The sequence below is a fragment of the Rhinichthys klamathensis genome, unplaced genomic scaffold (genome assembly GCF_029890125.1).
Source record: "Rhinichthys klamathensis goyatoka isolate OS25496 unplaced genomic scaffold, OSU_Roscu_1.1 h1tg000022l_1, whole genome shotgun sequence".
Taxonomy (NCBI): Eukaryota; Metazoa; Chordata; class Actinopteri; order Cypriniformes; family Leuciscidae; genus Rhinichthys; species Rhinichthys klamathensis.
In genome coordinates this window covers 1,472,696-1,500,210 of record NW_026606573.1, presented here as the reverse complement: position 1 = coordinate 1,500,210, position 27,515 = coordinate 1,472,696, and the positions used below count along the sequence as shown (strand labels likewise).

General features: G+C 43.9%; 1 protein-coding gene across 2 annotated transcripts in view; it reads left to right on the top strand.

Moving 5' to 3' along the window:
* Positions 1-27,515, top strand: part of dpy19l3 (dpy-19 like C-mannosyltransferase 3) — a 57,398-nt gene that overhangs the window by 11,217 nt on the left and 18,666 nt on the right. For both annotated transcript variants that reach the window (XM_056242577.1, XM_056242568.1), the window contains 9 exons: positions 9,251-9,385; positions 9,469-9,600; positions 16,902-17,003; positions 17,210-17,283; positions 17,567-17,725; positions 18,410-18,532; positions 18,946-19,057; positions 20,053-20,109; positions 20,456-20,538. In XM_056242577.1, coding sequence (XP_056098552.1) covers positions 9,251-9,385; positions 9,469-9,600; positions 16,902-17,003; positions 17,210-17,283; positions 17,567-17,725; positions 18,410-18,532; positions 18,946-19,057; positions 20,053-20,109; positions 20,456-20,538 — 977 coding nt within the window. The remainder of the gene's footprint in view (positions 1-9,250; positions 9,386-9,468; positions 9,601-16,901; positions 17,004-17,209; positions 17,284-17,566; positions 17,726-18,409; positions 18,533-18,945; positions 19,058-20,052; positions 20,110-20,455; positions 20,539-27,515) is intronic.

Below are 27,515 nucleotides of genomic sequence, written 5' to 3'. Positions count from 1 at the left end.
AGTAATCCAACATCCAACGAACAAGAACCGGAACAAGAGAAGCACACGACTGAACAAGACTGGGAACACACACACCGGGAACCACAAACAACGATCTGACAAAGGAGATGAGAAGTTGATGAGAATATATACACATGAATGATAGACTGCAGCTGATGACGGGTGATTGCTGACGAGCGCTGATGAGCGGCCACGCCCCTCTAATCAGCACACAACACATACAATAACAGAACCACGAGACAAGGAGCAGACATAGGATTTACCAACCGTGACAGGACCCCCTTCCCTAGGAACGCCTCCTGGCGTTCCCAGACTCCCTTACCTGCCGATTGTAATCATCGATAAGGGAGTGATCCAGGATGTCTCTAGCCGGTACCCAACTTCTCTCCTCCGGACCGTAACCTTCCCAGTCCACCAAGTACTGGAATCCGCGCCCCCTCCGTCTCGAGTCCAGAACACGATTGACCGAATAAGTAGGTTCCCCATCTACCAGACGCGGCGGGGGGGGGGGGACCGGGAAAGGCGGATTAATACGAGCAAAAAATACGGGCTTAATTTTGGAAACGTGAAAGACGGGATGAATCCTCCTGTACACTGGGGGAAGATTAAGGCGGACTGTCACCGGACTAATGATTTTGGTGACAGAGAATGGGCCGATAAATTTAGGTGCAAGCTTATTTGAAACGGAGCGGAGAGGAATGTCCTTGGTAGAAAGCCACACTTTAGAACCGACGACGTATACGGGAGGCCTCCGCCGGTGGTGATCGGCTTTGGCCTTGGTGCGCGCCCCCACTTAGAGTAGAGTCTCACGGGCTCTAGTCCAAGTGCGGTAACACCTCTGGACGAAGGCGTGGGCGGAGGGGACCGCGACTTCGGATTCCAGACTAGAAAAAATTGGTGGCTGGTAACCTACACTACACTCAAATGGTGATAGGCCCATGGATGACACTGGCAACGTGTTGTGGGCGTACTCCACCAAAGACAATTGCTGACTCCAGGAGGAAGGATTCTTGGACACTAAACATCGCAACGTTCTCTCCAAATCTTGGTTGGCTCGCTCAGTTTGACCATTGCTCTGGGGATGGAACCCAGAGGACAGACTGACAGTCGCCCCCAGAAGTTTATAAAACTCTCGCCAAAATTTGGACACAAATTGGGGTCCTCTGTTAGAAACCACGTCTGTCGGGAGGCCATGAAGCCGAAAGATGTGGTCAACGACAACCAACGCTGTCTCCTTGGCTGAAGGTAATTTGGGCAAGGGAATGAAATGGGCCGCCTTCGAGAACCGGTCCACCACGGTCAAAACTACCGTGTGACCCTGGGAGGGTGGGAGGGCGGTGATAAAATCTAGCGCGATATGGGACCAGGGTCTCGAAGGCACCGGCAGCGGTTGGAGTAACCCATCTGGAGGTTGATTGGAAGTCTTACCCGTGGCACAAACTGAGCAAGCCAATACAAAACTGTGAACGTCACGAGCCATGAGAGGCCACCAGAATCGTTGCTTAACCAAAAACATAGTACGATTGACTCCTGGATGACAAGCCACATTGGAACAATGACCCCACTGAATGACGCTGGACCGTAAACTCTCCGGCACAAACAAACGGTTCGGTGGACAACGAGTCGGAGGCGTTACCCCTTCTAAGGCCTTCTTGACCTTCGATTCGACCTCCCATGTGAGTGTAGAGATGAATAGATTCTCTGGTAAAATGCACTCGGGAGTAGACGGGCGATCGGAACGGTCAAAAATGCGCGATAAAGAATCGTGTTTGATGTTTTTGGAACCCGGGCGGTACGAGAGAGTAAAGTCAAAACGTCCGAAAAAAAGAGCCCACCGAGCCTGCCTGGAATTAAGTCTTTTAGCAGTACGAATGTATTCCAGATTCTTGTGGTCGGTCCAGACGATAAAAGGTGCCCCTGACCCTTCTAACCAGTGGCGCCACTCCTCCAAAGCTAACTTGACCGCCAACAACTCTCTGTTGCCAATGTCATAATTGCTTTCGGCAGGGGATAAACGATGCGAAAAAAACGCGCAAGGGTGCATCTTGTCGTCTGAAGGAGAGCGCTGGGATAACACTGCACCTACCCCCACCTCTGACGCATCGACCTCCACCACGAACTGACGTGATGGATCAGGGGTTATCAGGATGGGGGCTGAAACGAAGCATACCTTCAGTTTGGCAAACGCAGCTTCTGCTGCGTCTGACCACCTGAACGTCGTTCTGGGGGAGGTCAAGGCGGTCAGAGGCGCGGCTAGTCGGCTGAAATTGCGAATAAAACGCCGGTAAAAATTGGCGAACCCCAGAAACCTCAGTAGGGCCTTACGGGAATCTGGACTTGGCCAATTCACCACAGCCTTAACCCTCTGGGGACCAGAGTGTTTTTGGGGCCCTTGGGATGTTTTGACATTCACTGACATTTGTGCTTTTTTCAGTTATTTATAAACATGTTAATGGCAAAGGTGTAAATTCACTCTATATAGCACAAACTTGGCTACCATGATATCTGAGCGACATGTATGTACATGTTTGTATTTTTAATAGAATAATGTTTATGCGTGGTTATTGAAAAAAATAAAAATGAAAGTTGCTGAAATAAGACCACAAAACACATATTGATTATTTCTTCACAAGACTTTTGAAAATTGTATCACATAGCCTAGAATATTTGCTCCAAAACTATGTGAGAATCATCCTGACTACTCATTCAGATAAGTCAATAAAGTCTTTTACATTTTTAATGACGTGTTTTGTTTGAGAAAGCTGTATGCAGGAGGCGTGATCTCTCATTAATATGTGTGGCATTCCACACCTGAGAAAGACAAAGACCCTCCCCATAATGGCCCTATTAGGTGCTATCAGGCCATATCATTACAGGAGCCTTGCACAAAGAATTAGGAGATTTAAAAAAGAATGGCTTTTAGATTGTTTGGATTTATATAAGGAAAATACAGGGTGCATACGTCTGGACACTTCTATCACACACCCTTCACCATATAGACATTGTTTTATTTCAGTTCAAAGTTCAAAGTTAGAGTTGGAAACATCTTGAAAAGAAAATTGTCTTTCTCCATAAATGTCTTAGTTTGATCATACATATTTCAAAGTTGAGGATTCATTATTTTGATATAGCTTGAACAAACACTATAACATCTTAGTTGATTAGTTTATTGACAAAACATACTATATATTTAACATATGAGCAGAAACTCCTAAAAAAACTTATTTGATGTCTATTTTAGAGTAAAAACTTTATCCAAAACGAGTCAACGAAATGTTGTCTGTTATTTAGTCTGTAACAGTGCGTATCTGTGCGTTCATTCATTCATTCATTCATTCATTCATTCATTCATTCATTCATTCACACACACACACAAACATGATTCACATTTTAAACAGTATGCTATTTTTCCGTTTACAGACACTACGTTATTCTATATCGCGATTAGAACAAAGCACTTGCAAAAAACACTTTCTTCTCAGCTGAATCTGTTCATCCTCGAAGTGAAAATAAACCCAGTGGTAAATGTCCCAGGATTGTTCCTCATATAGCCGCGCAAGACGACAGTAGATTAATCTGATTAAAAAATAATGTGTGTTTTCAGAGTTTATGGGCGTTAACATGTCTCAATGTGTTGCTTCACATATTTGCATTTGAATAGCGCGTGCTCTCCGTGGGCATGTCACATTACCAGAGATAATCAGCTCGAGAACGATAATGAGACGGGCTGACACGTCTCTCTTTTTATATAGATGACATAAACGGAGAATATTAATTTTAGTTTTGAATCGGATCATTTAAAAGTACAAACTCAAATGATTTAAAAGATATATTGCTTATGGCTGGGTGAATAGTATTAGCTGAGTTGTGTTGAAGATTAGAGACGTGCTCCAGAAAAAAAGTTCACGGTGACTGAGAGGCAGAAGGCACACCCTGTTTATTTTCTTTATTTTACAAAAGCACAATATTTTATTTCGATTGTATGTGGGCACATAAAAAAAGTAGACATTTACCAGATTATTTTTTCATATTTCTTAACTCTATATGAACAGAAATGATGGTAGTACTTTAAGTCTATTTTTCTGCTATGTGAAAAAAAACGAGCAAAACGCGCCGGCGCGTTTCTGGTTCCCAGAGGGTTAACCTTGTCAGGATCCTGTGCAGGACTGTGCATGAAAAACGCATTTCTCCGCCTTGACAAAAAGCCCATTCTCTAGCAACCTCTGAAGCACTCGTCGAACGTGTTGCACGTGTTCCTGGAGAGACGAAGAAAAAAATCAATATATCATCCAGGTAGACATATATGAACTGATCGATCATGTCTCGCAACACGTCATTGACAAGTGCTTGGAAGACCGCTGGGGAGTTGGAAAGGCCGAACGGCATAACCAAATATTCAAAGTGCCCCCTAGGGGTGTTAAAAGCAGTCTTCCATTCATCCCCCTCCCTGATGCGGACCAAATGATAAGCATTCCTTAAATCCAGTTTTGTGAAGATAGATGCTCCTTGCAACCTCTGGAAAGCTGAAGACATCAACGGCAAAGGATAAGTATTCTTTACCGTGATGTTGTTCAACCCCCGGTAATCAATACAAGGTCGCAACGATCCATCTTTCTTCCCCACAAAAAAGAACCCCGCCCCTGGTGGAGAAGAGGAAGGGCGGATGAATCCCGTTGCTAGAGAATCAGAAATGTATTTCTCCATGACTTCTCTCTCTGGGACAGAGAGTGAATATAACTTGCCCTTAGGCGGAGACGTACCTGGCAGTAAGTCTATAGCACAGTCATAGGGACGATGCGGAGGAAGAGAATCAGCCCGAGACTTACTGAACACCTCCTTCAGATCCCGATACTCCGTGGGCACGTTTGATAAATCCACTGTCTCCTCCTGTAACACATGAACAGGAACAGACGGACAGGCAGACACAAGACAGGACTTATGACAAAAACTGCTCCATGATGCCACCGATTTGATTTGCCAGTCTATTTTGGGGTTGTGACGGGTGAGCCATGGGTGACCAAGAACGATGGGTGCTAGTGGAGTGTCCAGAATGTAAAAGGAAATAGTCTCAGAATGATTGCCGGATGTGATGAGTGTGATGTCTTCGGTGATCAGTGAAATCGTGGGGAGTCTTTGTCCATTGAGGGCGTGAACGTCGATCTGGTGTGAAAGGGGTTTGAGGGGAATTTGAAATCTTAGTGCAAATGAATGGTCCATGAAATTACCCTCCGCCCCTGAGTCCAGTAGTGTCCGACAATCGTGGAGGTGAGTTGACCATCGGAGCCTTACCGGGAGGAAGGTAGATGTCGATGAGGTCTTCTCGGCTGAGATCCCACCCGACAGTAGCCTCATATTTACTGCCGGGCTGGGCCTTTTAATCGGACAATTGAAAGCGAAATGTCCCGCTCCACCACAGTATAGACAAAGGCCCAGGGATCTCCGCCTCTCCTTCTCCTCCCAGGAAAGCCGGGCTCGAGCCACCTGCATGGGCTCGTGATCGTGGATGGGGCTGACCGCGCCCTCGCCTCCTGGACGCTGCCCCTCGATCCCTCAAGGAAAACGATCAGGGTGAAAACCTTTGCTGACTCGAGACAGCCGTGCATCCACTCTCAGAGCCAGCGCGATGAGATCGTTAAGTCCGGTGGGCAGGTCCAGGGCGTAGATCTCCTTCTGGACGCGGTCAGCCAGCCCATGCAGGAACATGTCCCACTGCGCCTCCTCGTTCCATCGGCTCTCAGGGTTCGCAATTCAATAGAAAAGTCAGATACGGACCTCTCTCCTTGGCGAAGTTCCGCCAGTACCCTTGCAGCCTCTCTTCCTGACGTGGCCCGGTCAAAGACTCGCCGCATCTCTTCGGAGAGCCTCTGGAACGAGGAACAGCATTCGTCTTGGTTCTCCCACACCGCTGTTCCCCATAGCGCCGCTTTCCCAGTCAGAAGCATCAGCACGAATGCCACCTTGGTCTGTTCTTTTTGAAACGTCTTTGGTTGCAGGGAGAAATGCATAGAACATCTGGTTAAAAATGCTCGACAGAAGTTTGCTTCACCTGAGTAAGGCTCGGGGACCGGAAGACGAGGCTCTGACTGGGATGGGTCCGCTGGTGGTGATGGGGGAATCAGCGGCGGGAGTGGCGCGGTGGGAACACGAAGATGTTGAAGCTGTTGGGTGAGCCCGGACACCTGCGCCACTAACGCAAGGACAGCGCGAGCAGTATCGTTGAGATTATCTTCTTGAATGTCCATTCGTTGAATACTGCTACTCACAAAATCGTCCAGTGAGCACGAGGAGTTTCCTGCTGCTTCCATGCTTTGGTCAGATCGTTCTGTCATGAGTGATCAAACGGAAGCAATTGCAGTTAACTCTTTTATTGAAATGATGGATAGATAGGCAGTCCAAAGTCCAGGCAAACAGGTTAGTAGCGCAGGGACTCCAATGGTCAGAAGACAGTGCAGCGTGTAGTGGTAGTGGTGGTGAAAATCCAACGACGAACAGTAATCCAACATCCAACGAACAAGAACCGGAACAAGAGAAGCACACGACTGAACAAGACTGGGAACACACACACCGGGAACCACAAACAACGATCTGACAAAGGAGATGAGAAGTTGATGAGAATATATACACATGAATGATAGACTGCAGCTGATGACGGGTGATTGCTGACGAGCGCTGATGAGCGGCCACGCCCCTCTAATCAGCACACAACACATACAATAACAGAACCACGAGACAAGGAGCAGACATAGGATTTACCAACCGTGACACAGACACCCTGCATAAACCATACTCAGTATTAAAATTCTTTTAAATGTCTTGACTGAACTGTTTTTGCATGTTTTAATAAGATGTTGTTTAATATAACTAGCTGTACTATGCATTTTGATTTTAAATTTCACTCGTTCAATGTGAGCTAGTCCTTGGTTCACACATGCTTATAGTATCAGCAGTTAACTCATTAGTTATCTACAATGCAAGACTGTTCTCAGTTCAGTTTTCTGGTGACTCGACAACTGTTGCAACCATTGATTGGAACCGATTCTCGAGAACTGCTGTCACAGTATCAGCGTTCTGTTGACTGGAGAACTACTGCCTCCGGATCACTGTTATGTGAGATGGATCAAACACTGAAGTGTGTAATTTCTGCATCACTAGTTTCACCAAATGATGTTTTATTAACAAAGTTTGTTCAGTTAATTAACACGAGTGGAGTGCACCCAGCAATCAATGATAAGAGGTATATATAGATTCAGGAATCTCACCTCACTCCATTGATAGTTTAGCAGCATCCCTCCACCGCCCCTTCTCCACACTTCCAGTCCTAAACACTTACATAGGGGGAGTACTCTGGGTTCGGGCCAAACTCCGAGCTCGGAGCCCTCCCCCCCGGACAGCACGCCAAATACGCATTAAACCTAATCCACTCTAATTGTATGTAAGTGTGAACTCGTCAAACAATTGCTGAACACTCACTCCCATCTCCCATTGTTTGGATAAACAGAGAAGTAGGATTGGTATCATTTGAATTTTAGCGATTCCAATTCTGATTATGCTTATCGATTCCCAGTTTCGATTACAATATGGGAAAAAAAGTCAAACATTTAGATATCAAACATATGTATTCTGTCTTTTTACAAAACTTTGTTGCAGCTGAATACCATGAACAAAAATCAGCAGCCTAAAAACAACTAACTAATAAACTAGACTAACTAATATTCATTTCTAACATTTATTAAAGACAAGTTCACAGTCAGTTATGCAAAAAGAACAAATAAACAAATTAGCAATAGCACAAATAAATACAACTGAACAAAATTCAGAAATTGAAATCAAATGCAAAATAACACTGCATAGTTTTCTTTTTTATAAATGTAATAAAGATTAATCCTTATTAAGTTTACAAAACTGGTATTCAGTCAAGATACATGAGTGATTTTCTTTTTCTTTTCTTTGTTGTTTGATTTACATTAATGGCACAGATGGTAGCAGGTTTATTAGCTGCTGTCACTTTAAGACCTAATGCACGGATCCAATATACTGTTACACATGTTTTCTTTCTCAACTGTTTACGTTCACTTAAGACATAACTTACTGTGTTTTCAAGGATATTTTGACATAATTTTGTGTATTTATCCATTCAAGCGCAAGAAGAAACAAAAGAGAACTCAATTCGGTATTCGTGCACTATATTAAAGGTGGCTTTTTGTGTGCGCACTCTGGATGTGCCCTGTGCAGATAACAGTGTGCGAGTGCAGTCGAGTTATCTTTCGCATCTTCTTGCACCTGAATGGTTAAAAATCACATTAAAACGCACACACGGGAATCAATAAGCAAAATTTAGATTTTATAACAAGTATCCGATTCCAGAATTGGAATTGATTTTCAATCCCCAACCCTACAGAAAACCCTTCCCCAAATTTACACTGAGACAGTGTGCTGGTTGGGATGTTGGTCCTGTCCCAAATGACACATTTCATGTGCACTTGCGGTCTTGCCGACTATTACATGTGTCCTTTAAGTCCACAAGACCATGATCAGGGGTTCTTAACTCTGATCCTCAAGGTCCACTTTCCTGTGGAGTTTAGCTCCCACTTTGCCATCACACTCACTTGCCTGTACATTTCTAGTAATCCTGAAGACCTTGATTAGCTTGTTCAGGTGTGTTTGATTAGGGTTGGAGCTAACCTCTTCAGGAAAGCGGACCGCTAGGACCTTCTACCTGACAGTCAAAGCAGCATTACATCACAAATGTGTGGACTGTGAGAAAGACATTGAGGGCTAAGGGTGTCATTTGGGACATGGCCGTTGTGATTGCACCACAGAGCCACAGTGTTTACAATCTTCAGTGTTTACAGAAATGAACCTACAAATTGCTTGCGTTAAGTCATTTCTAAATTAGAAAGAGAAAGTTTTAGAAAAATTACAAATGTAAAGTAAATATAATCCAGTCTAATAACTCGTCGAAAAAGACAGGGAAAATAAAAGGCAGTAAGTTGAGATAAATGTTTCTGACTGCTTGCTGCTGTGGAATAGTTTTGTGAATTTCAAATGTATTTATGATATATTTACTCTGCTGAACACATATTTGTTCTCTCTCAGTATGTTCTCTCAGCACAGACTCTAATTGCTTTCCTGACATATGGTATATCACTGAAAAAATTCTCATTGTATGAGCTCTGAAGAAAGAACAAGGTTTTTGTATGTTTTGTTGTCTGGGGGGTTTAAGTCGAACATCATATGCTTTCAACCACAGAGGGTGGTGCTGTGGCTGGTGTTCGTCTCCACCTTCTGCTTCTGCTTGACATGGCAATTCAATCAGTTTGTCCTGCTGGTGCAGGCCCTTATAATCTTTACTCTGGATTGCCTGGACTTCTTCACAGCGAAACAGGTGATGCTAAAACACACATATTGGAGACCTTCCACCTTTTGGAGTTCATGTGAGGTTGGATATTCATTTCTTTCTCTCTGCAGGTGGTCTCTCTGTACCTGATGCAGGTGTTGAGTCTGTTATTGGTGTGGCTACTGCAGTTCTGCAATTCTATGATTCTGGGTTCTCTGGTGCTCAGCTTCATTGTATCTGTTCTCTTCATCAAACACTTCCAGGTCAGTGTCCATCTCAGTACATGAATTTTAAAATAGTAAAAAATGTAGGGGTATAACACCTGTATTTGTGATTCTAAGAACACATCATTACTCCTTTTATCTTGTATTTTGCATGAAATCGTACTCGGTTACTAACGTAACCTCGGTTCTCTCTAGAGAGGGAACGAGTACTGCGTAATAGCTTACGCTAGGGGAAAAACTCTTTTCCGCGAGATATTGAAGCCAAAAATTATCCTTAATTTTTTATTGATGTAAAACGCTTTGCAGCAGCAAGCAGACATAGGCGAAACAGCTCGCGCGCCTATTGGTTGCTCTGCAGCAAATGCAGCAGCCTATCGAGAGAGACTCTGCGTGACATAATGACCAATGGGGGCAATTCGCGCCCATATCGTCACGTCCCGCCAGAAGGGGCGTGGTCTCACCCTATAAATATGCTCGTTAGGCTGGTACAAGCTGGTTTTTATCGCTGAAGCGAACCAGAGCGTATTCCAAGCACGGCAAGATACGCAGTACTCGTTCCCTCTCTAGAGAGAACCGAGGTTACGTTAGTAACCGAGTACGTTCTCTTACGAGAGTATCTCTCGTACTGCGTAATAGCTTACGCTAGGGGAACACAATGCAACACGCCGTGCGTACAGGGATCCAACACCAAAGTCCCGGGGGCCGAAGCCCAGGGCTCATGTAGTGCATAATCACCATAAACTCACATAGAGTGGAGGAAGAGAGGCTGGAAGCGTCATTCCCTATAAAAAAGCACCCAGCGGGGCTATCATATGACAATAAAACGCGCAGCCAGGGTGAAAGCTTTCAGCCTGATCTGGGTGGCCATACGTGTGTCAACACTCATGGGGCTGCAGTAAACTCAGCATCTGGGCCGCACAGCGGGGCAGATAGCACTGAATTTTAGACCGCCAAAAGCTTAGCTTGTAAGGCGGGTACCTCCAGGTTATAGTATTTTATAAATGTAGACGGCGAGGCCCAGCCCACGGCCGTACAGATATCTTGCAGGGAAACCCCGCTCGACCACGCCCACGAAGAGGCCACGCCTCTCGTGGAGCGCGCTCTGACACCCAACGGGCACTGTAGGCCCTTCGCAGAGTAAGCGAGCGCAATGGCATCCACTATCCATCTGGATAGGCTCTGTTTTGAGGCGGCGAGTCCCTTGGAACGCCCGCCAAACAAAACAAAAAGCTGCTCCGTCTGTCTGAAAACAGACGAGCGTGACACATAAGCTCTCAATGCCCGGACGGGGCAAAGGAGACTCGCATCCTCCTCCTCACTGAGAACCGGAAGGGCGGACAGGGAAATTACCTGGGCCCTGAACGGTGTATTGAGGGATTTCGGGACATACCCGTGCTTTGGTTTGAGAATGACCTTCGAGTCATTAGGCCCAAACTCCATACACGACGCGCTTACTGAAAGCGCCTGTAAGTCCCCTATGCGCTTCACTGAAGCGAGAGCCATGAGAAACACTGTTTTGAACGACAGGTGTTTCATGTCCACCAGCTGGATTGGCTCGAACGGGGCGCCTTTCATGGCCTCCAGGACCGTGGAAAGGTCCCACGTCGGGACTGAAGGGGGCCTGGGAGGGTTCAGCCTCCGAGCTCCCCTAAGGAAACGCACGACTAAGTCGTTTTTCCCCAGCGACTGGCCAGACACCGGTTTTGCAAACGTTGCTATGGCCGCCACATATACTTTGAGCGTGGATGGGGTCCTGCCCTTATCCAGTAGCTCTTGAAGGAAGGAAAGCACTTCCGAAACCCCGCATTCCACAGGTGAAAAGCTCTGGGCTTGACACCATGCAGAGAAAACAGACCATTTCGAGGAGTAGAGCCGCCTGGTAGACGGAGCTCTAGCCTGCGCGATCGTGTTTAACACTCCTTCTGGGAGGCTAGCGGGTACCCGTTGATGGCCCATGCGTGCAGGGACCACAACTCCGGGCGAGGGTGCCAAATCGAGCCCTCCGCCTGAGAGAGGAGGTCTCTCCTCAATGGTACAGGCCATGGGGCAGTGCTGGTCAGCTGCATCAGGGCAGGGAACCACGTCTGGTTTGTCCAGAGCGGAGCTACGAGCAGCACTGGGCATCTGTTCTCCCTGATTCGTTCCAACACCTGAGGCAGGAGCGAGACAGGAGGAAAATTATATAGGGGGCAGCGGGGCCAAACATGAGCCAGCGCGTCCTTGCTTTTCGAGAAAAACTCCGGGCAATGAGTGTTTTCGTGGGACGCGAATAGGTCCACCTGTGCTCTGCCGAAACGTTTTCCACAGCAGCTGGACCGTCTGCGGGTGCAGCGACCATTCCCCTGCTGGAACATTGTTCCTGGACAGTCTGTCTGGTCCCACATTCAGGTGACCAGGCACGTGCGCTGCTCTCAGTGAGAGCAGGTTGTGCTGAGCCCAGACCAGGATGCGTTCCGTCAGCCTGTGAAGGTTTCGTGACCTGACGCCGCCCTGGCGATTTATGTATGCCACCACTGACATGTTGTCCGACCGGACCAAGACGTGGTGGCCTGTTACCTGGGGACAAAAACGCCGTAGCGCTTTGGCGACTGCTATCATCTCCAAGCAGTTTATGTGAAGGAGCTTTTCCCGTTCTGACCACAGGCCAGCTAGCGGTCTGCCCTCGAGCAGCGCTCCCCACCCCGAGGTGGAGGCGTCCGTAGACACCACCTTCACACTCGAAGCGGTCCCCAGACTCACACCTGACTGATACCAGTCGGTTATTTTCCAAGGTTCCAGAGCTGAAACACACTGAAGGTCGACCCTGAGGCGAAACAGACCCGCTGTCCATGCCCTGGGTGGAACCCGCGCTTTCAGCCACATCTGCAGTGGGCGCATGCGGAGCAAGCCCAACTGGAGTACAGAGGCTGCTGAGGCCATCAGCCCCAGCATTTTCTGAAACCTTTTGAGCGGAACTATCGCGCCGTGGCGGAAGGATTTCGCGCCGCGCTGAATATTTAGCCCGCGCTCTGGTGACAGGCGTGCTGTCATGGACAGCGACTCCAACACGGTTCCCAGAAAGGAAATTTTCTGACTGGGAGACAGTGAGCTCTTCGCCCAATTGACTGTGAGGCCCAGCTCCTCGAGGTGCTCGAGTAATGCGGCCCTGTGTTCTATGAGCTCCGATCGTGATCGAGCTAGAATCAGCCAATCGTCCAAGTAGTTCAGGACTCGCATGCCCTGAAGTCTCAGGGGTGCGAGCGCCGCGTCCATGCACTTCGTAAATGTACGAGGTGCTAGGGACAGGCCGAACGGCAGGACTGTGTATTGATATGCCTGGCCCTCGAAGGCGAATCTCAAGAATCGCCTGTGATGGGACGCTATTTGTATTTGGAAATAGGCGTCTTTCAGATCTATCGACATAAACCAGTCCCCGTGGCGCACTTGCGCAAGGATTTTCCTGGTCGTAAGCATTCTGAACTGGCGTTTCACAAGCACTCTGTTCAGCTGTCGTAGATCTAAAATGGGTCTGAGACCCCCATCCTTTTTCGGTACCAGAAAATATCTGCTGTATAGGCCCCCTTCGCTCTGAGCCTGAGATAAAGGTTCTATAGCCCCTTTGCTCAGTAGTTTCGCTTTCTCGGCACGAAGTAGATGAGACACTTCGTTTTTCACCGTAGTTTCGACACGCGGGCGTCGAGCGAATTGTAGCGAATAGCCTCTCTTTATAGTGTTCAGCACCCATTCTGATACCCCGGGAAGCTTTGACCACGCATCTGCGTGAATAGCTAGAGGTAGAATGAAATCCGGGCTCCGGCCGCGATAAAACGGCAGCTCGAGAGCCCGGGCATACTGGGAACACAACATACTGTGTTTACAGCGTTCGAGGCGGGGGGCGCGCTGATCACAGTGGGCGGATAAAAAATCACTTTTTTATGGCAGATTGTGCAGAAAAAGCGAGCGGGGGAGATCCCGTAGGAATCGGCGTGTCTGTGAGAAAATGTGGGCGCGGGGCTGCGGGCACATTTATTACACTGAAAACATTGTCGGTCATGGCCGACTGAATGTGTGTTGGTTTCGTTTTTACAGAAACCAAGGGACACGCAGCATGTAGTGTGAGCGGGCATGGTGACATGGGCGCGTTTACTACATTGTTTGCACAATCGACCTGAGTCGATTTTATTTGTGCTAGCCCTGCACCGTGGCGGGCTGTGTCTGGGTGTGGGAATGGGCACTGGGTGGGCATTCTTACAACACTCATAACACCATCGGCCGTGGCCGGATTGTTTGTGCGAGCCCTGCATTTTTGCGGGCTGTGTTTGTGTGTAGAAATGAGCCCTGGGTTGTAGGCATTTTCAATACACTCATAACACCATCGGCTGTGGCCGGAATACCAGAAAAAACACCATTTATGTGATTAATCTGGGTCGCCGTGGGAACAGCATTTGAGTGCAGGCAAGCGGGCATGGTACTGGCTTGCTTACTGCAAAATACACTGGAACAGTCACATTTTCTGGAACTGAACGTGCGAAAATTTCAGTGGAAGTCTGGCCACGGCGAGACTGAAACACCGTCGATTTCCTAGGAGGCTAGGAAGACTTGTGTTGGTTTCGTTTTACAGAAACCGTGGTAGTGTTTGTGGGCACTGGGTTGTGGGCACATTCACTACATTTAATGCACAATTGACATGCGTCGATTTCATTTGTGCGAGCCCTGTACCGTGGCGGGCTGTGTTTGTGTGTAGAAATGAACACTGGGCTGTGAGCATTTTATTACACTTATAACACCATCGGCTGTGGCCGGAAAACCAGAAATACAAAGATTACATGATTTTTCTGGGTCGCCATGGAAACGGCCTTTATGTGCAGGCAAGCGGGCCGTGGTACCAGCTTGTTTACTGCAAAATACACTGGAACAGTCGCATTTTCTGCAACTGAACGAGCGAAAAGTTTCGGTGGAAGTCTGGCCGCGGCGAGACTAAATTTTTATCTGCTGCGAGAGCCGGGATCGAACACGGGTCTCTCACGTGAAAGCTTCAGGTTCCGCCACTGGGCCACAGGGAGAACTACACTGCAAGCAGATAAGAGAGCGTCATCACAGTTTTGTGTGTGTCGGCGTTTGTATGCAGGTGTGCATGTTATACAACAGGCTCATTGCTGCAATAATGACATTTTCAGCCGCTCAAACTAGGAGCTGAGAAATGTTTGAGAAATGGAGATTAGTCCGGCCTCGGCGGGGACTAAAACACACTCTTTTCTCATTTGCCGGTGACGCACGCCCATGGGGGGCGGGGTAGATTTCTTATAACGTAAAGAAAGCTAGCCGCGGTTTTTAGGGCTCGCGGTCTTGATGCTGGCCCGTTTCCTTGACGACTCGCGGACAGAAGGCGGAGGTCCACAGAGCTCGCCTGTTGCGCGGCGGTTGCGCGGGCGCCTCCCAATCGAGGCCGATGCTTCCCACGGCCTGAGAGAGCAGACGCATCAGCTCAGTCTCAATGCCGGTTCTCTTACCAGTGGTCTGGCGGGAAACGCTAGCGGAGGGGAGGTCCACGGAGCTCGCCCAATCCTCGCTATCGGATGCCAGAAGAGAACACGCCTCGGTGGGTTCGTCGAACTCGTGGACGGACGCGGCGGCAGGCGGCGGCCGTTGTCCGTCAGTGAGCGACTCGAGCGAAGCCGGCGAAGCTGGCGGGCGAACCGGCGAGCTTTGGCGGGCTGGAGAGAGCTCGGGAGCGCGCTGAGCGCGGCGCTTCTTGCGGCACCACGGCAGCTGTGGTGAAGGCTCGGAGAATGATGCCAGGCGAGTCCTCAGAGTCACCATAGGCAAAAACTCGCAATGAGGGCATCCGCCGTCAGCGAGCGCGAGAGCCGCGTAATCCTCACCCAGGCAGGAAACACAGATGACGTGCCGGTCTCCATCGCTGAGCGGGGCGCGGCACGAGCCACAGGAAGGCATCTTTAAAAAGACGCAGCTCTTTTGTGAGAGAAGTGTGAGTCGCGTCAAGTAAGCGAGCAAACACTCTCAACAGAGTAAATACACACAGAGTATAAAAGGATATAGAACGCCGGAAAGCGCAGCAGGTACGGCAGTTGAAGGCGGCGAGGCCAGCGAGTCCAGAGCTCGTCCCGCTGAATGGCTTGCTTCGACGGCGCGGCTTCTCACTCCGGATCCAGCGATGCGTGTGCTTCGCTGAAGAGGTAAAAATCAGCTTGTACCAGCCTAACGAGCATATTTATAGGGTGAGACCACGCCCCTTCTGGCGGGACGTGACGATATGGGCGCGAATTGCCCCCATTGGTCATTATGTCACGCAGAGTCTCTCTCGATAGGCTGCTGCATTTGCTGCAGAGCAACCAATAGGCGCGCGAGCTGTTTCGCCTATGTCTGCTTGCTGCTGCAAAGCGTTTTACATTAATAAAAAATTAAGGATAATTTTTGGCTTCAATATCTCGCGGAAAAGAGTTTTTCCCCTAGCGTAAGCTATTACGCAGTACGAGAGATACTCTCGTAAGAGAACCCAGATAACACACACACACACATACATAAATATATACATGGAAGGAGATTTTTAATGTGCTCATCTGTAATTTTGTCAAATATTCTAACGGATGTTAGAATGCACTGTATATGTTAATCTGCTCCTTAAGATGGTAATCAGATGTTTGTACACAAATATTATCAAAGTGAACACAATGCTCTCCAGATGATCTCGGTGATGAACTGTACATGTGCTTACTGGGATGTGAGCTCTAGTATAGTGTACTGAATTACTAAACAGAATTTAAATAAAGTAAACCCTATTTGGGCAGATAAGTTTTAACAATTTAAAAAATGTTATGCGGTTGCTCCAATAAATTCTTTTTTTAAAAGATGAAGCATGTAGGAGGTACAACATTACTTATTTATTTATTGAACTAGGTACACATTTTTTTGTATTTCGTAGTTTTTTTAACTGGCCCTTGTTACCCATGTAAAAGAGATTATTACCCATTATGTTTTTGACTTTTAAGCGGTGAATGACAGTTCTATGTACAGTATGCACAAAATGTATGTATGTGCAAAAGAATTACAGACTCACTAATGTCTTTTATCCTAATAATCCCATATGCTACATGATTACATTACAGGTCAAACACATTAGATGGAAACAATGTCTAAATACAGCAGGCAAAACATATCCCATCCAAACAGGGCTTTATACTAAAACAATGTTTACTTGAAACACTTTATCACTTTTGTTTTTCTGTACGAACCTTATCTGTGTTTCCTAACATCCAATTCTGTTGTGATTGAAAACAGAGGCTAAGAATATTGTTGTAGTTTATTTATTAAAACCTGCTGTGTGCGTGTGTGGCTTTCAGAAGGGACTAAAGACGGGCAGCTTTGTTATACGAGTAGGAAAACTGGCTCTTCACACACTCCTAGTCCTCACATTAACTTTCACCATCAATTATTCAGCCAAGGTGAGCTATGAATCGTGTTCTACATCGTCCACCCCGTCATTAATGATACAGTACAACTTCTCTACCTGCTCCTCCTGAGACAAAGCTTTACTTTCACTCTCATTGTCTTTCTTCATATCTCATTCTCATAAAAACCCACATCCCCAAACTCATGAGACACTCACATGAATGACTTCATCCTTCACTCTCTCCATTTTAATTGACAGAAAATACTCCAGCTGAAATCGGATGAGCACATCTTTAAGTTCATAAAGGCCAAGTTTGGCTTCGGGGCAACGAGGTAAGTCTTTGGTCATCTCTTTGTGGTGCTACATTTATCAGCAGTCAAATATAGTGATGTCTTGTTCAGAAGTGAGATCTACTCAGAGACGAGAGCGAGCCATTAATCCGCTGTGATTAAATGCGTTCAGCTCTGGTGAAAAAATAACATCTGGAACACAATATAATCTGCTCATCCACTAGATATTTATCACGCCATTTCAGTTGATCAGATTAATTGCTGCTCCCAATAATCTGGATACTATATATGCAGCCCGCACTCACTCCCTGCCTCTTTCTTTCAGAGACTTTGATGCCAGTCTCTATCTGTGCGAAGAGGCATTTGGCGTGTTGCCATTGGATACATTTGAGCGGTTGGCTGGCACAGTGCTGCTCTATCCGTATCTGTGCACCCTCAGTGTGCTGTTCATCTTGCTGCTGCTGGTGGCACTCTCTAATCTCAGGTAAAACTACTGCATCGCTTTCTCTCAGCAGGAAACGCTCATGTGCACTACTGCAATGTGTGCTACGCATTAATGAGACGTGTTTCTGGGAATTTAAATATTCTCATAATGTTCACTTTTCTAATTATAGCACAGAAATAGGCTGAAAAATGACCAATAGAGCAGTGATGGTTTCATAAACACCTTGTGCACAGGTCATAATGCTACTTTATAATTATAGGTATTAGTCTTTATTAGATGTGCCACATAATAATTGGACTCTAGATGTTTTTCTTCTTTTTTTCCATTAGGGCTTTTAAATGCATGTTATTATGTTTAGTTCAAAGCTGATTTGCTGTTGCTTTAAGGGCTGTTTGGCCCTCTTTTTTGTTCTCATTTCTTATCAGAATCACAGGAGCCCACAAACACCCAGAGGCTTTGCACCACACACACACACACACACACACACACACACATAGTGTGTTTTCATGATTTGTGGGGACTTTCCCTTGCACTAACCCTACCCCTAAACCTACCCATCACAGAACACTTTCTGCTTTTTAAATTTTTCAAAAAACATCACTTAGTATGATTTATAAGCTGTTTTCCTCATGGGGGACCAAAAAATGTCCCTGCAAGGATAAGGATTTCGGATATAATTTCTTTTTTTTCCCATTTTGTTTGATTCCTTATTCTTCTTTCCAGCACAAATGGGTCTGGCCAAGCGAGCAGGGAGAAAGAGGACAGGACCTTTAGCATGCGGCCGGACGTCGCTTACAATCTCTTGCACACCGTCTTCTTTGGCCTGCTCGCCTTTTCCACTATGAGGTAAACAACTTGGTAAAAAATTGTAAAGTTTTGTTGCTTTCATAGCATGTATATCTTTCCTGTATTTTCCTCACTCCGCCGTCTGTAATTTCATTCCCTGCTGCTGCCGCTATGGTGCATCTCAATTTCACCCTCTTCTCCGCTACCACTTTAATTTCCTGTCCCCGCACCGCTTCTGCTTTGTGATCTTATTCATCTTATTAGTCCGTTTGATTGTTCATTCGAGATTTTAATGATGAATGAATTACGGATAAACATTGCAATATCGTTTCAGAAAGTTTAGTTTGGTGTCAGAATAGTAATAGAGTTGAAAATGAATGCTATTTCAGTCTTTCGTTTTTTTGCAATGTGTTGTCTAAGCTTTATGATAAAATAGGATTGAAGTCATAGATTTCTATCTTTGCTGCTGGCAGAATGAAATATTTGTGGACTGGCCATATGTGTGCATTCACTGCGTTTGGGGTCTGTGGAAAGGAGGTGTGGACGTTGTATCTGAGAGTCCTCCACTGCAACACTAAAACCACGGTGAGATACTGAGATCTGACACACACACACACACACACACACACAGTGCAAATGCAAATGCAATTATTTGATCAAAAAAAAAAAAAAAAAAAAAAGATAAAAAGGTACTTGTTTTGTTTACTTGTTCACACACACATGCACTGTAGAGGAGAATGGGATGAGCTGTAACACTTCTTTACTTAAGTGTCCTTTAAAAAAGTAGAAATGAGACAGAAGAAACCTACTAGCTAATGCACAATCCAATTCCAAGTCTTATTTTGCTGCATATGCCTATTATTCTTAAATTAATTTGTATAAAATGGTCAGGAAAAGGTTTAAACTTTCAGATTATTTAAATGTAGTTTGGCAATTTTCAGCATTTTATAATAGTGTTTCTTGTTTTGGCTGTAAAGCTCACTGCTGACTTAGTGTTTTACCCCAAAGCATATGACACACTTTGCCCCACTGGTGCCATTTCATTTAATAATTCATGGCTAGTCTTTAGCTGACAAATTACATTGTTTTATAAAGGTAATTTACCAACATATTTATATGCAAATAAATGTATTTTTACATTTTATACGTGTTTATAATTTACATGACATGGCATGCTGAACCATTTTAAAATACTGCTCACTTTTTCCTCATATGCCTTAAGGGGGTAATGCAGTTTGCCCAGTCTACACCCTCTCCCCTGTATTCAATACAAGCAATAGCAGAATACACGGGTCTGTAATAGAATCCATTGCATGTTTATAGAAGCCCACAAACCAAAGATACACTATGCATGTATAATTGGGAAGCTATAATGCTCAATGCTATAAACTGATATTGAGTTTCAGTGAGGCATGATGTTCTTTCTTCTGCATAAATATTCCCATGTCCACGCAACTGAAAATTTCATTTCCCCACTAGGTGGCAATGTAGTTACAGCCCTCGAGCCTAAACAATTACATCCTGTTTCTTCCTATTTATGTAGATATTGATCCATTTATGTTATTAACCTGTTTCCACAGATGAGACTGATCAGGTACTCTGTTCCAATTGTAATTCTGGCGTTTCTTTATTACAAGGTAAGACATTTTCAACTATGCTGTCATGTATCTATTTGCATAAATTGCTAAGCTGCCTGGGTGGCTGTACTCCATAAATAGTCACGCAGGAATCCAAATGCACACAAATGGAATTCGTATCCCACTGTGTGTGTTGTTTAGGAGAGTTCGGATTCTGCCATGCTTTTTTCTCCATCTGTTAACGCAACGGTGGGAATAAGCAATCAGATATGAATTGTGCGAATTTGTGTATATGGATGTTTGTTTATTGTGCTGTTTTGTTGATCATTGATTATTGTGAGTCATTCCCATTTCATCAGTCTCACACTTTCTCTCCATCTCAATCGAGCTGTCTTTCTGTTGACAGTTCTGGCCCAGAATGATGGAGGAGATTTCTGAACTGAGAGAGTTTTATGACCCAGACACTGTGGAGCTAATGGAGTGGATCAGGTAAAACAGCAGTAATCTTCCTCTTACACGCTACAAGCAAACACTCGCAGACACCCATCGAACCTGGGGTCTGTAACCTTAGACCACCCTCACGAGCCAGCATTGGTCTAGTGAGGGGTATTCAATCACTGGCACGGATAAGAGCGAGAGATTAATATTATGAATTTTCAATTTATTTATTTGTTTATATTAGAAGTGCTGAAGTCTCTCTCATCTGCATGCCAAATTTCTTCTGCAGTAATCCTTGCTCATCATCACACAATCTCTTTTTTTTTGCTTTATGGTGTATGCTATGCGCTGTATTAGCTTTATGCGATGGAGCTTGTTCTGTTTTTTGTTTTTTTTGACACTTAGAATAATATTATTCATATAACTGAGATGTTTTCGCAAGCAGCTTTTTTATAATAACTGCTACACGCACATGTCTGTCATGCGTGGTCCTTAATGTTTCTTGCACAAAACAATCGCACTTTAAGAAAAAATTTCTTCATAATTTCTTCATGATACCATGCATGCTGGGAAACAGAATCTAGCATTCTGCACCTGAGAAATCACAGTTTATTGTATTTCGTAGGGGGTTAAAAAGGAAAAGTGGCACTTCACATCCATAAAATTGCCGATTTCTGGATCAAACTATTGTACAATGTCTTTCCACTCCTCTCTATTTCACTCCATTACGAATTGTGAAGGTCATAAATAAAAAGCTGCAGTGAATGCTCTATTCATTCTATAAGATTTGCAGCAGTAAGGCAGCATGTACCTGTGTTTGGAACTGGGCCGGTTTAAAATGGACGTCATGAATTAGAGATTAGCTGCTGGAGAGACTCCAGCGGTTGGCAACAGAGGGTTTCATCAATGACACCATTCTTACTGCAAGTAGCGGGCGAAAAAAAACACTTAGCTCATAGTCAAGTTTATATGTGTGAGAAAGAGGGAGACATTTGATCTGCAGTGACACAGGTGATCTCTACCTGAAGAAAATGCGATTTGTGTCAGGGATTAGTGGGTGAGTTCCCTTGGCTGACGCTGTGGCATTAAGCCGCTTCCACACGCTAATTAACCATCAGATGAAAGAGTTAAGCGGGGATCACTTCACACTTCTGTCTGTGCTTGGCTTGCCAAAGTCTGCACTGTTTTATATGCAGATTACCAGAGATCATCTACTGCCTAGAAGGGAGGGTGAGCACGAGAAGCGTATCGAGGAGAGTGGCAGGATCAGACTCCTTTAACCATGATTGGAACTCACTGCACAATAAACCACATACTGTGGCACAATGTGAAGAGGGAGGGCGAACAACTACAACTGTGAAAGTATCGCTGTCAAGCAATCTTTTGATTTATCTTGAGCTAAAAGCAACACACTAGACACTACGTATGATTTTATAGTGAGTGGTTAAAAGTTCCTATTTCTTCGCTTTTATGCATGAGATTTCCCTTTTTATTAGACAGCTGTGTAGTGCAGAGTGACAGGTGCTGTGCTTCAAAACCTAGTGAGCTGCCTAACTGTTCACTGCCTACATAGGCAGCATCCTAAGGAGTGTTTGATTTGGAATGCTGTACATAGGTAGAGACTCTGTGTTATCATAACGCTCCTTATGTGAAGCACATATAAAGACTTGACTCCAAAAAGGTTTAAAATAACACGAGAAAGCTATTCGTCAGCATTCACATTCATCTCAATGGCTAGAAGTATGCCATTTGAAATCTGCTATCTTTGCTCTTGGCATAATCTTAAGGATTATGACTATTGTATGCAAATTGAACATGTACTATCAATTAACAACCTCAGAGCTCATGGTACTTCTGTCTTGAGGATTTATATACTATCATTGTCGCTGTGGAGAAAATAAATGGGATATTTAGTCTAGATCTCGATTGTTGTGCTCTACCCCAGCTTTAGCTTGTTATTAAAAGAATAGTTCACCCCAAAATTAAAAAAAATTCCCATAATTTACTCTGCCTCAAGCCATCCTAGGTGTATTCTTCTTTCAGCCGAACACAATCTAAGTTATATTAAATAATATCCTGCCTCATCCCAGCTTTGCAATGGCATGATAGTGCCTGAGTTTTTAAAGCTTTTTTGAGCTTCAAAGACTAGGGCACTATTAAGCCATTGCAAAGCTGGGAAGATCCATGCAATATTCTGAAATAGCAGGATATATAGCACTCATTTAAATGACATTTAAATTGTAATTAGATTAAAAAAATATATTTTTACGTTGATGCTGAACGAATTATAAGTGTTTCTGTAATCAACAGTCTCTTACTTCATCTTCGCCATGAAATGGAAATTGTGTTTTTTGTTTTTTCATTCAAAAAGCCATTTCACTCGGATATACATCACACTAGGGAAGAATAGACTATGTAGGGCTGGACTTGACTTTGTCCATCTGGAATTGATTGGTTCGTTGGATTGTTGTCGTTTGGTAATTGCTGTGATCCCATGTGAGTGACGGTTTTCTGTATTTCACTTGTAGGCTAGTTGAAATCAAATAATTCAGTCTGAACACAGACACGTCAAGTCATCTTCATTTATATAGCGCTTTTAACAATGGAAATTGTTTCAAAGCAGCTTTACAGAGATAAACATACAATTTACGGTAACAGAGATTGTTTTGGCTTTATAGCGATTTTTGAATAATGTTATTTCCAGCTAAAGTTAGTTGTGATTGATTCACTTCCAGCAAAATTATCATTTGTTATTACATTAGGGGCCACTAAGACGACGGCGTTCTCTCTAAACAGACTTTAAACGCGAACCTGTGACCTGATGGCGTTCACATGCGCATTAAAAATTGATTCTATAGTTATATTCGTTTGAATATATGTGCGCATTGACGCATGAAAAAGCTGACCATTGTCAACCAAAAAAGGAACAATAGATGGCTCTACCATCTGTGCATTGTATATACTGCTAAGCCCAAAGTATACTTCAGTTTATTATGTTGAAAGTGTTGTCCTTTTTTAAAAGGTGTGCATGAAACAAAACCCCTTTCAAGAAAAGCCAGTTCACTCTGTGGTCATATTTACAACGCCTGTGGGATATTTCAGACATGCATGACCAACTCCTATCTACTTGAATGGGGAAATATATGGTGGCCAAGAAAGCTCAACGCGCTGCAACTGAAGAAAACACATGCAAATTAAGAAAACATCTTCATCAGTTTCACAACATGTGCCCTCCAAATACTCACAACACAACCAAATACAGAAACGCGCTATAAATAGCACAGACCACAACGGAAATGTGGGGACCCCAGTAAGTGACAAACCCGGCTGGGACGTGCTTATTGCTCAAAGTCTACTTTATTTTATTTTATTATTATTCTTTTTTTTTTGGTGCAAAACATACAGAGATTACATGTTTATGACATACAACTTGTATACAATATACAAAATGTTAACAATATGTTCAATGTCATCAGAATACTAATGAGAAAAGAACATTGAGCTGAAAACTAAAATAAATAAATAAAAAAGATAGAGAAAAAGAACATGAGGGAAAGATGTTAATCTATACATCAGTTACATTGTAAAAATGTTGTCATGTTATGTTTAAATAAGTTTCATAAGAAATGTTTGGTAATGCATGGTCTAAAGATGAGATGGAAAGTTTTAAAGTTGAGACACTCACACACAGATAGCCTATATAACTCATATTAATTTTTTTTTATTTTTATTTTTATAAAATGTATATTTATTTGCAACCGTTATGTTAACAGCAATAATAAGATATTTCTGGTAATAACAGCTATTCAGCTGATGGACACCGTGCTGCGTTGTCATGGGAACATCCCAGGTGAAAATAATGAGGAAATTACGTGGTCTTTCGTTGCTCCCTTCGCCAAGTGCGTTCCAAACGGCTACATAATGGCACACAAGTGCCCTGCTCACTCCAAAGTCCCCACTTTAAGGGCTCTACCGTCTGCCCTTAGAAAGGAGTAGGGCATAGGGATGATCACGAGCAATAAGCACGTCCCAGCCGGGTTCGTCACTTACTGGGGTCCCCTGGAAACATTTCCGTTGTTGTCTGTGTTATTTACAGCGCGTTTCTGTATTTGGTTGTGTTGTGAGTATTTTGAGCACACATGTGTTGTGAAACTGATGAAGATGTTTTCTTAATTTGTGGGTGTTTTTCTATTTGCATGTGTTTTCTTCAGTTGCAGCGCGTTGAGCTCTCTCGGCCACCGTAGAAATACAACTTATTGCCAAACAAGATCAGTAATAAAACATCTGTCCTATAAATGCTTAAATAGCATTAAAAACCTTTATTTTTCAGGTTGGTCTATGCACATGCTGAGCCTTAAGTGCACGTCTCAGGACACTGACTGTTTTTATTGGACTCTTACATAGACGGCTGGACTTATTTCACCATATTGCACTTTCAATTCCCCCATAATATGAGTGCACTATCTTGGTATACTGAATACCATCTTTGGAGCAAACACAGGTGGTTGACACAGGCAGACTATATTTATCTTTATTCATTGCCTGAATAACTTCAGAAGTTATAACCAATACAAATGTATTTGTACTCTCTCAAACTAGAGTTCCTGGTTTCTCTGCCTCACACAAACACTAGTCAGGGGTGTCTATTGTTATCTCCAGTAGCTTGTTGCTGTTGTTTAGAATATTCTGTTTCTTTTTTGAATGTGAATAAAAGGCCCTGTTCAGGGTTGCCACTTTGTAGACCAACTAATTTGAGACAAAAAATGCAAGGTCCTTGCGTGAGCTGAGCGTACAGTACCCGAGTACACTTTAGGCTGATGGACGTATTTGGAAAAGTTGTGTCTTTGTTTCTGAATTGAAAAAAAGGGGTCCCATTTAAAAAAGGGTTGGGAACCACCGGGCTAGTACCAGGCACAAACCACCCATGCAAATGCCATCATGATCTCTAACTAGCAGTCTAGAGCCCACAATCTCTGCAGATCAGCTGAGAAGGCTTTGCAGGGACGGTGTCATGTGTATGTGTCTTCTCTTCATGAGTGATCAGTGGCCTTTCAGTCGAACCGCATCTGTCCCGTAGATGCAAGCGCGTCCTTTGTCGCAGTTCCGAGACTCTGTCATCATAGTCAGCCTTATCATTGTGAACGTCTCCCTGCCATGTAATTAATTTTTCCCTCTTTTGTTTTGTAGTTTTCTACTGTGCACCCTTTTGTTATGGCCCCCATAAAGGAGTTATTTCTGAATATTGCCTTGTTTTAAAATAATGAAGATAAATTAGACTTTTGTTTTCTCTGAAGGAAAAACTTTCTCAGCCCCTCCGAGCACAAGTAATTTGTGTTCCCCATCTGAACAAAGACGCATTTTCCTCCCGCTGTTTTCTTTGGTTTTTATTTTTCTTTTCTTCGTGTTTTTGACATCTTCGCTCTCACTTTCACTCTAATTGTCACTCTAGCCACTTTCCATTCTAATTTGATCAAATTAGTGGCTTTTGTTGCTGCTGTAGATGTCTCGATGGAGATGTTGTTGGAGATGTCTCCGTGGAGATATTTCACAAACTCAGCTCTAATAGCTGTGTTTGCAAATGCTTGCCTTGTTTGAACTCCAGTAGAATTTCGCTAATTCACAAACACCCCAATATACGCTTGCCATTTTTCTTGTTTTACCACTGAGAACTGTTCATTTTGTGTTCCATAATTGCTGCTTCCCGAATTAGGCCATCCTTAAAAATATTTTGGTTTGCAATAAAAAAAAAATATATATATTAAAAAAAGGGTCGGTAGGTAGGTCTATATACTTTTTCAAGAGTCAATGTAAAAACAAGAGAGTACAATTTTAGTCATGGTGATTACGTAGGTATGAATTTAAACAGATTTGCATATCATGACGTCACTGACTGGGTCTTCAACCCGTGCCTTCGGGCGCACCATTGCAAACCTCATTATGATCTGATGCAGGTTATATAGACCACAAACAATTTGAAATCTTTGTCAAAAAACATGTTTATTGCATTAATTCCACCTGCATTCATTTGGGGAAAAAATGAGGCAGAATCAAGAAAAAAAGAAGCCACTAGATTTCAATGAAAGTGGATTTTCAGAGGGAAACAAATAAATTTAGTGACTTTAGAATTCACAAAATAACAGTTAATTGGGTTTACATGCAATGTAATACCTATGAGAAAACATGTTAATGTGTTACATTTGGGATGTTTACAACCATAAAACATAATTTCAATGGTGTTACTGGTTACTACAGTAGGTTATACTGTTTTACTTGCATCCACCGCTAGGTGTCAATGCAACCTACAAATCAGAGACCGGTTACGTTGCTTTCTATGGCTGTCACTTTTGTGAAAAAATCCTGTTTGATTTTTGAGACAGAAGTGTTCATGGAAAATCGATTTTACAATCGATTCAATGTCTAAAGACGTTTCCATTTTCAACGCCAAATATAGGCAAATCCACGGACAACTAACAGGCATTAGGACGAACGTAAAGAGGGCGCTTGAGACGCGCACAAGTCAGCAATATTTCTGATGATTTATTGGCGTGAAGTTTCGTGCACAATGACAAACAGGAGTGCAACATTCTTGAAAAACAACAGCTGCAGCCATCATTACCAAGTGCGAACCATTGACGGTGAATGAAATGAAACGAACGTACAGGCCATATTATTGTGGCATGCGTAAACCAATGGTGTAAACTTAATCATAGATGACTCCACAGGTTTTTATTTAAAAGAAAGAACGCAGCCTATGTTTGTATGTAGGCCTAGGCAATTTATATTCACAATACTTACTAAAATATAATTAATATTATTTTATTGGATTTGTATTAGTTGTTTGAAGAGTAAAAAAAAATTGGTCGGTCTTAACGCAAGTTTACAACCGGCAAGTCGGTCGGACTAAAAGGAAAAAATATAAAATAATTGGGTCGGTCCTAAATTGACAGGGTCTGTCCTCTGTCGGGTTACGGCAAACAAGAATATTTTTAAGGATGGCCTTATTGATCTTTTAAAAACATTTCTCTGGC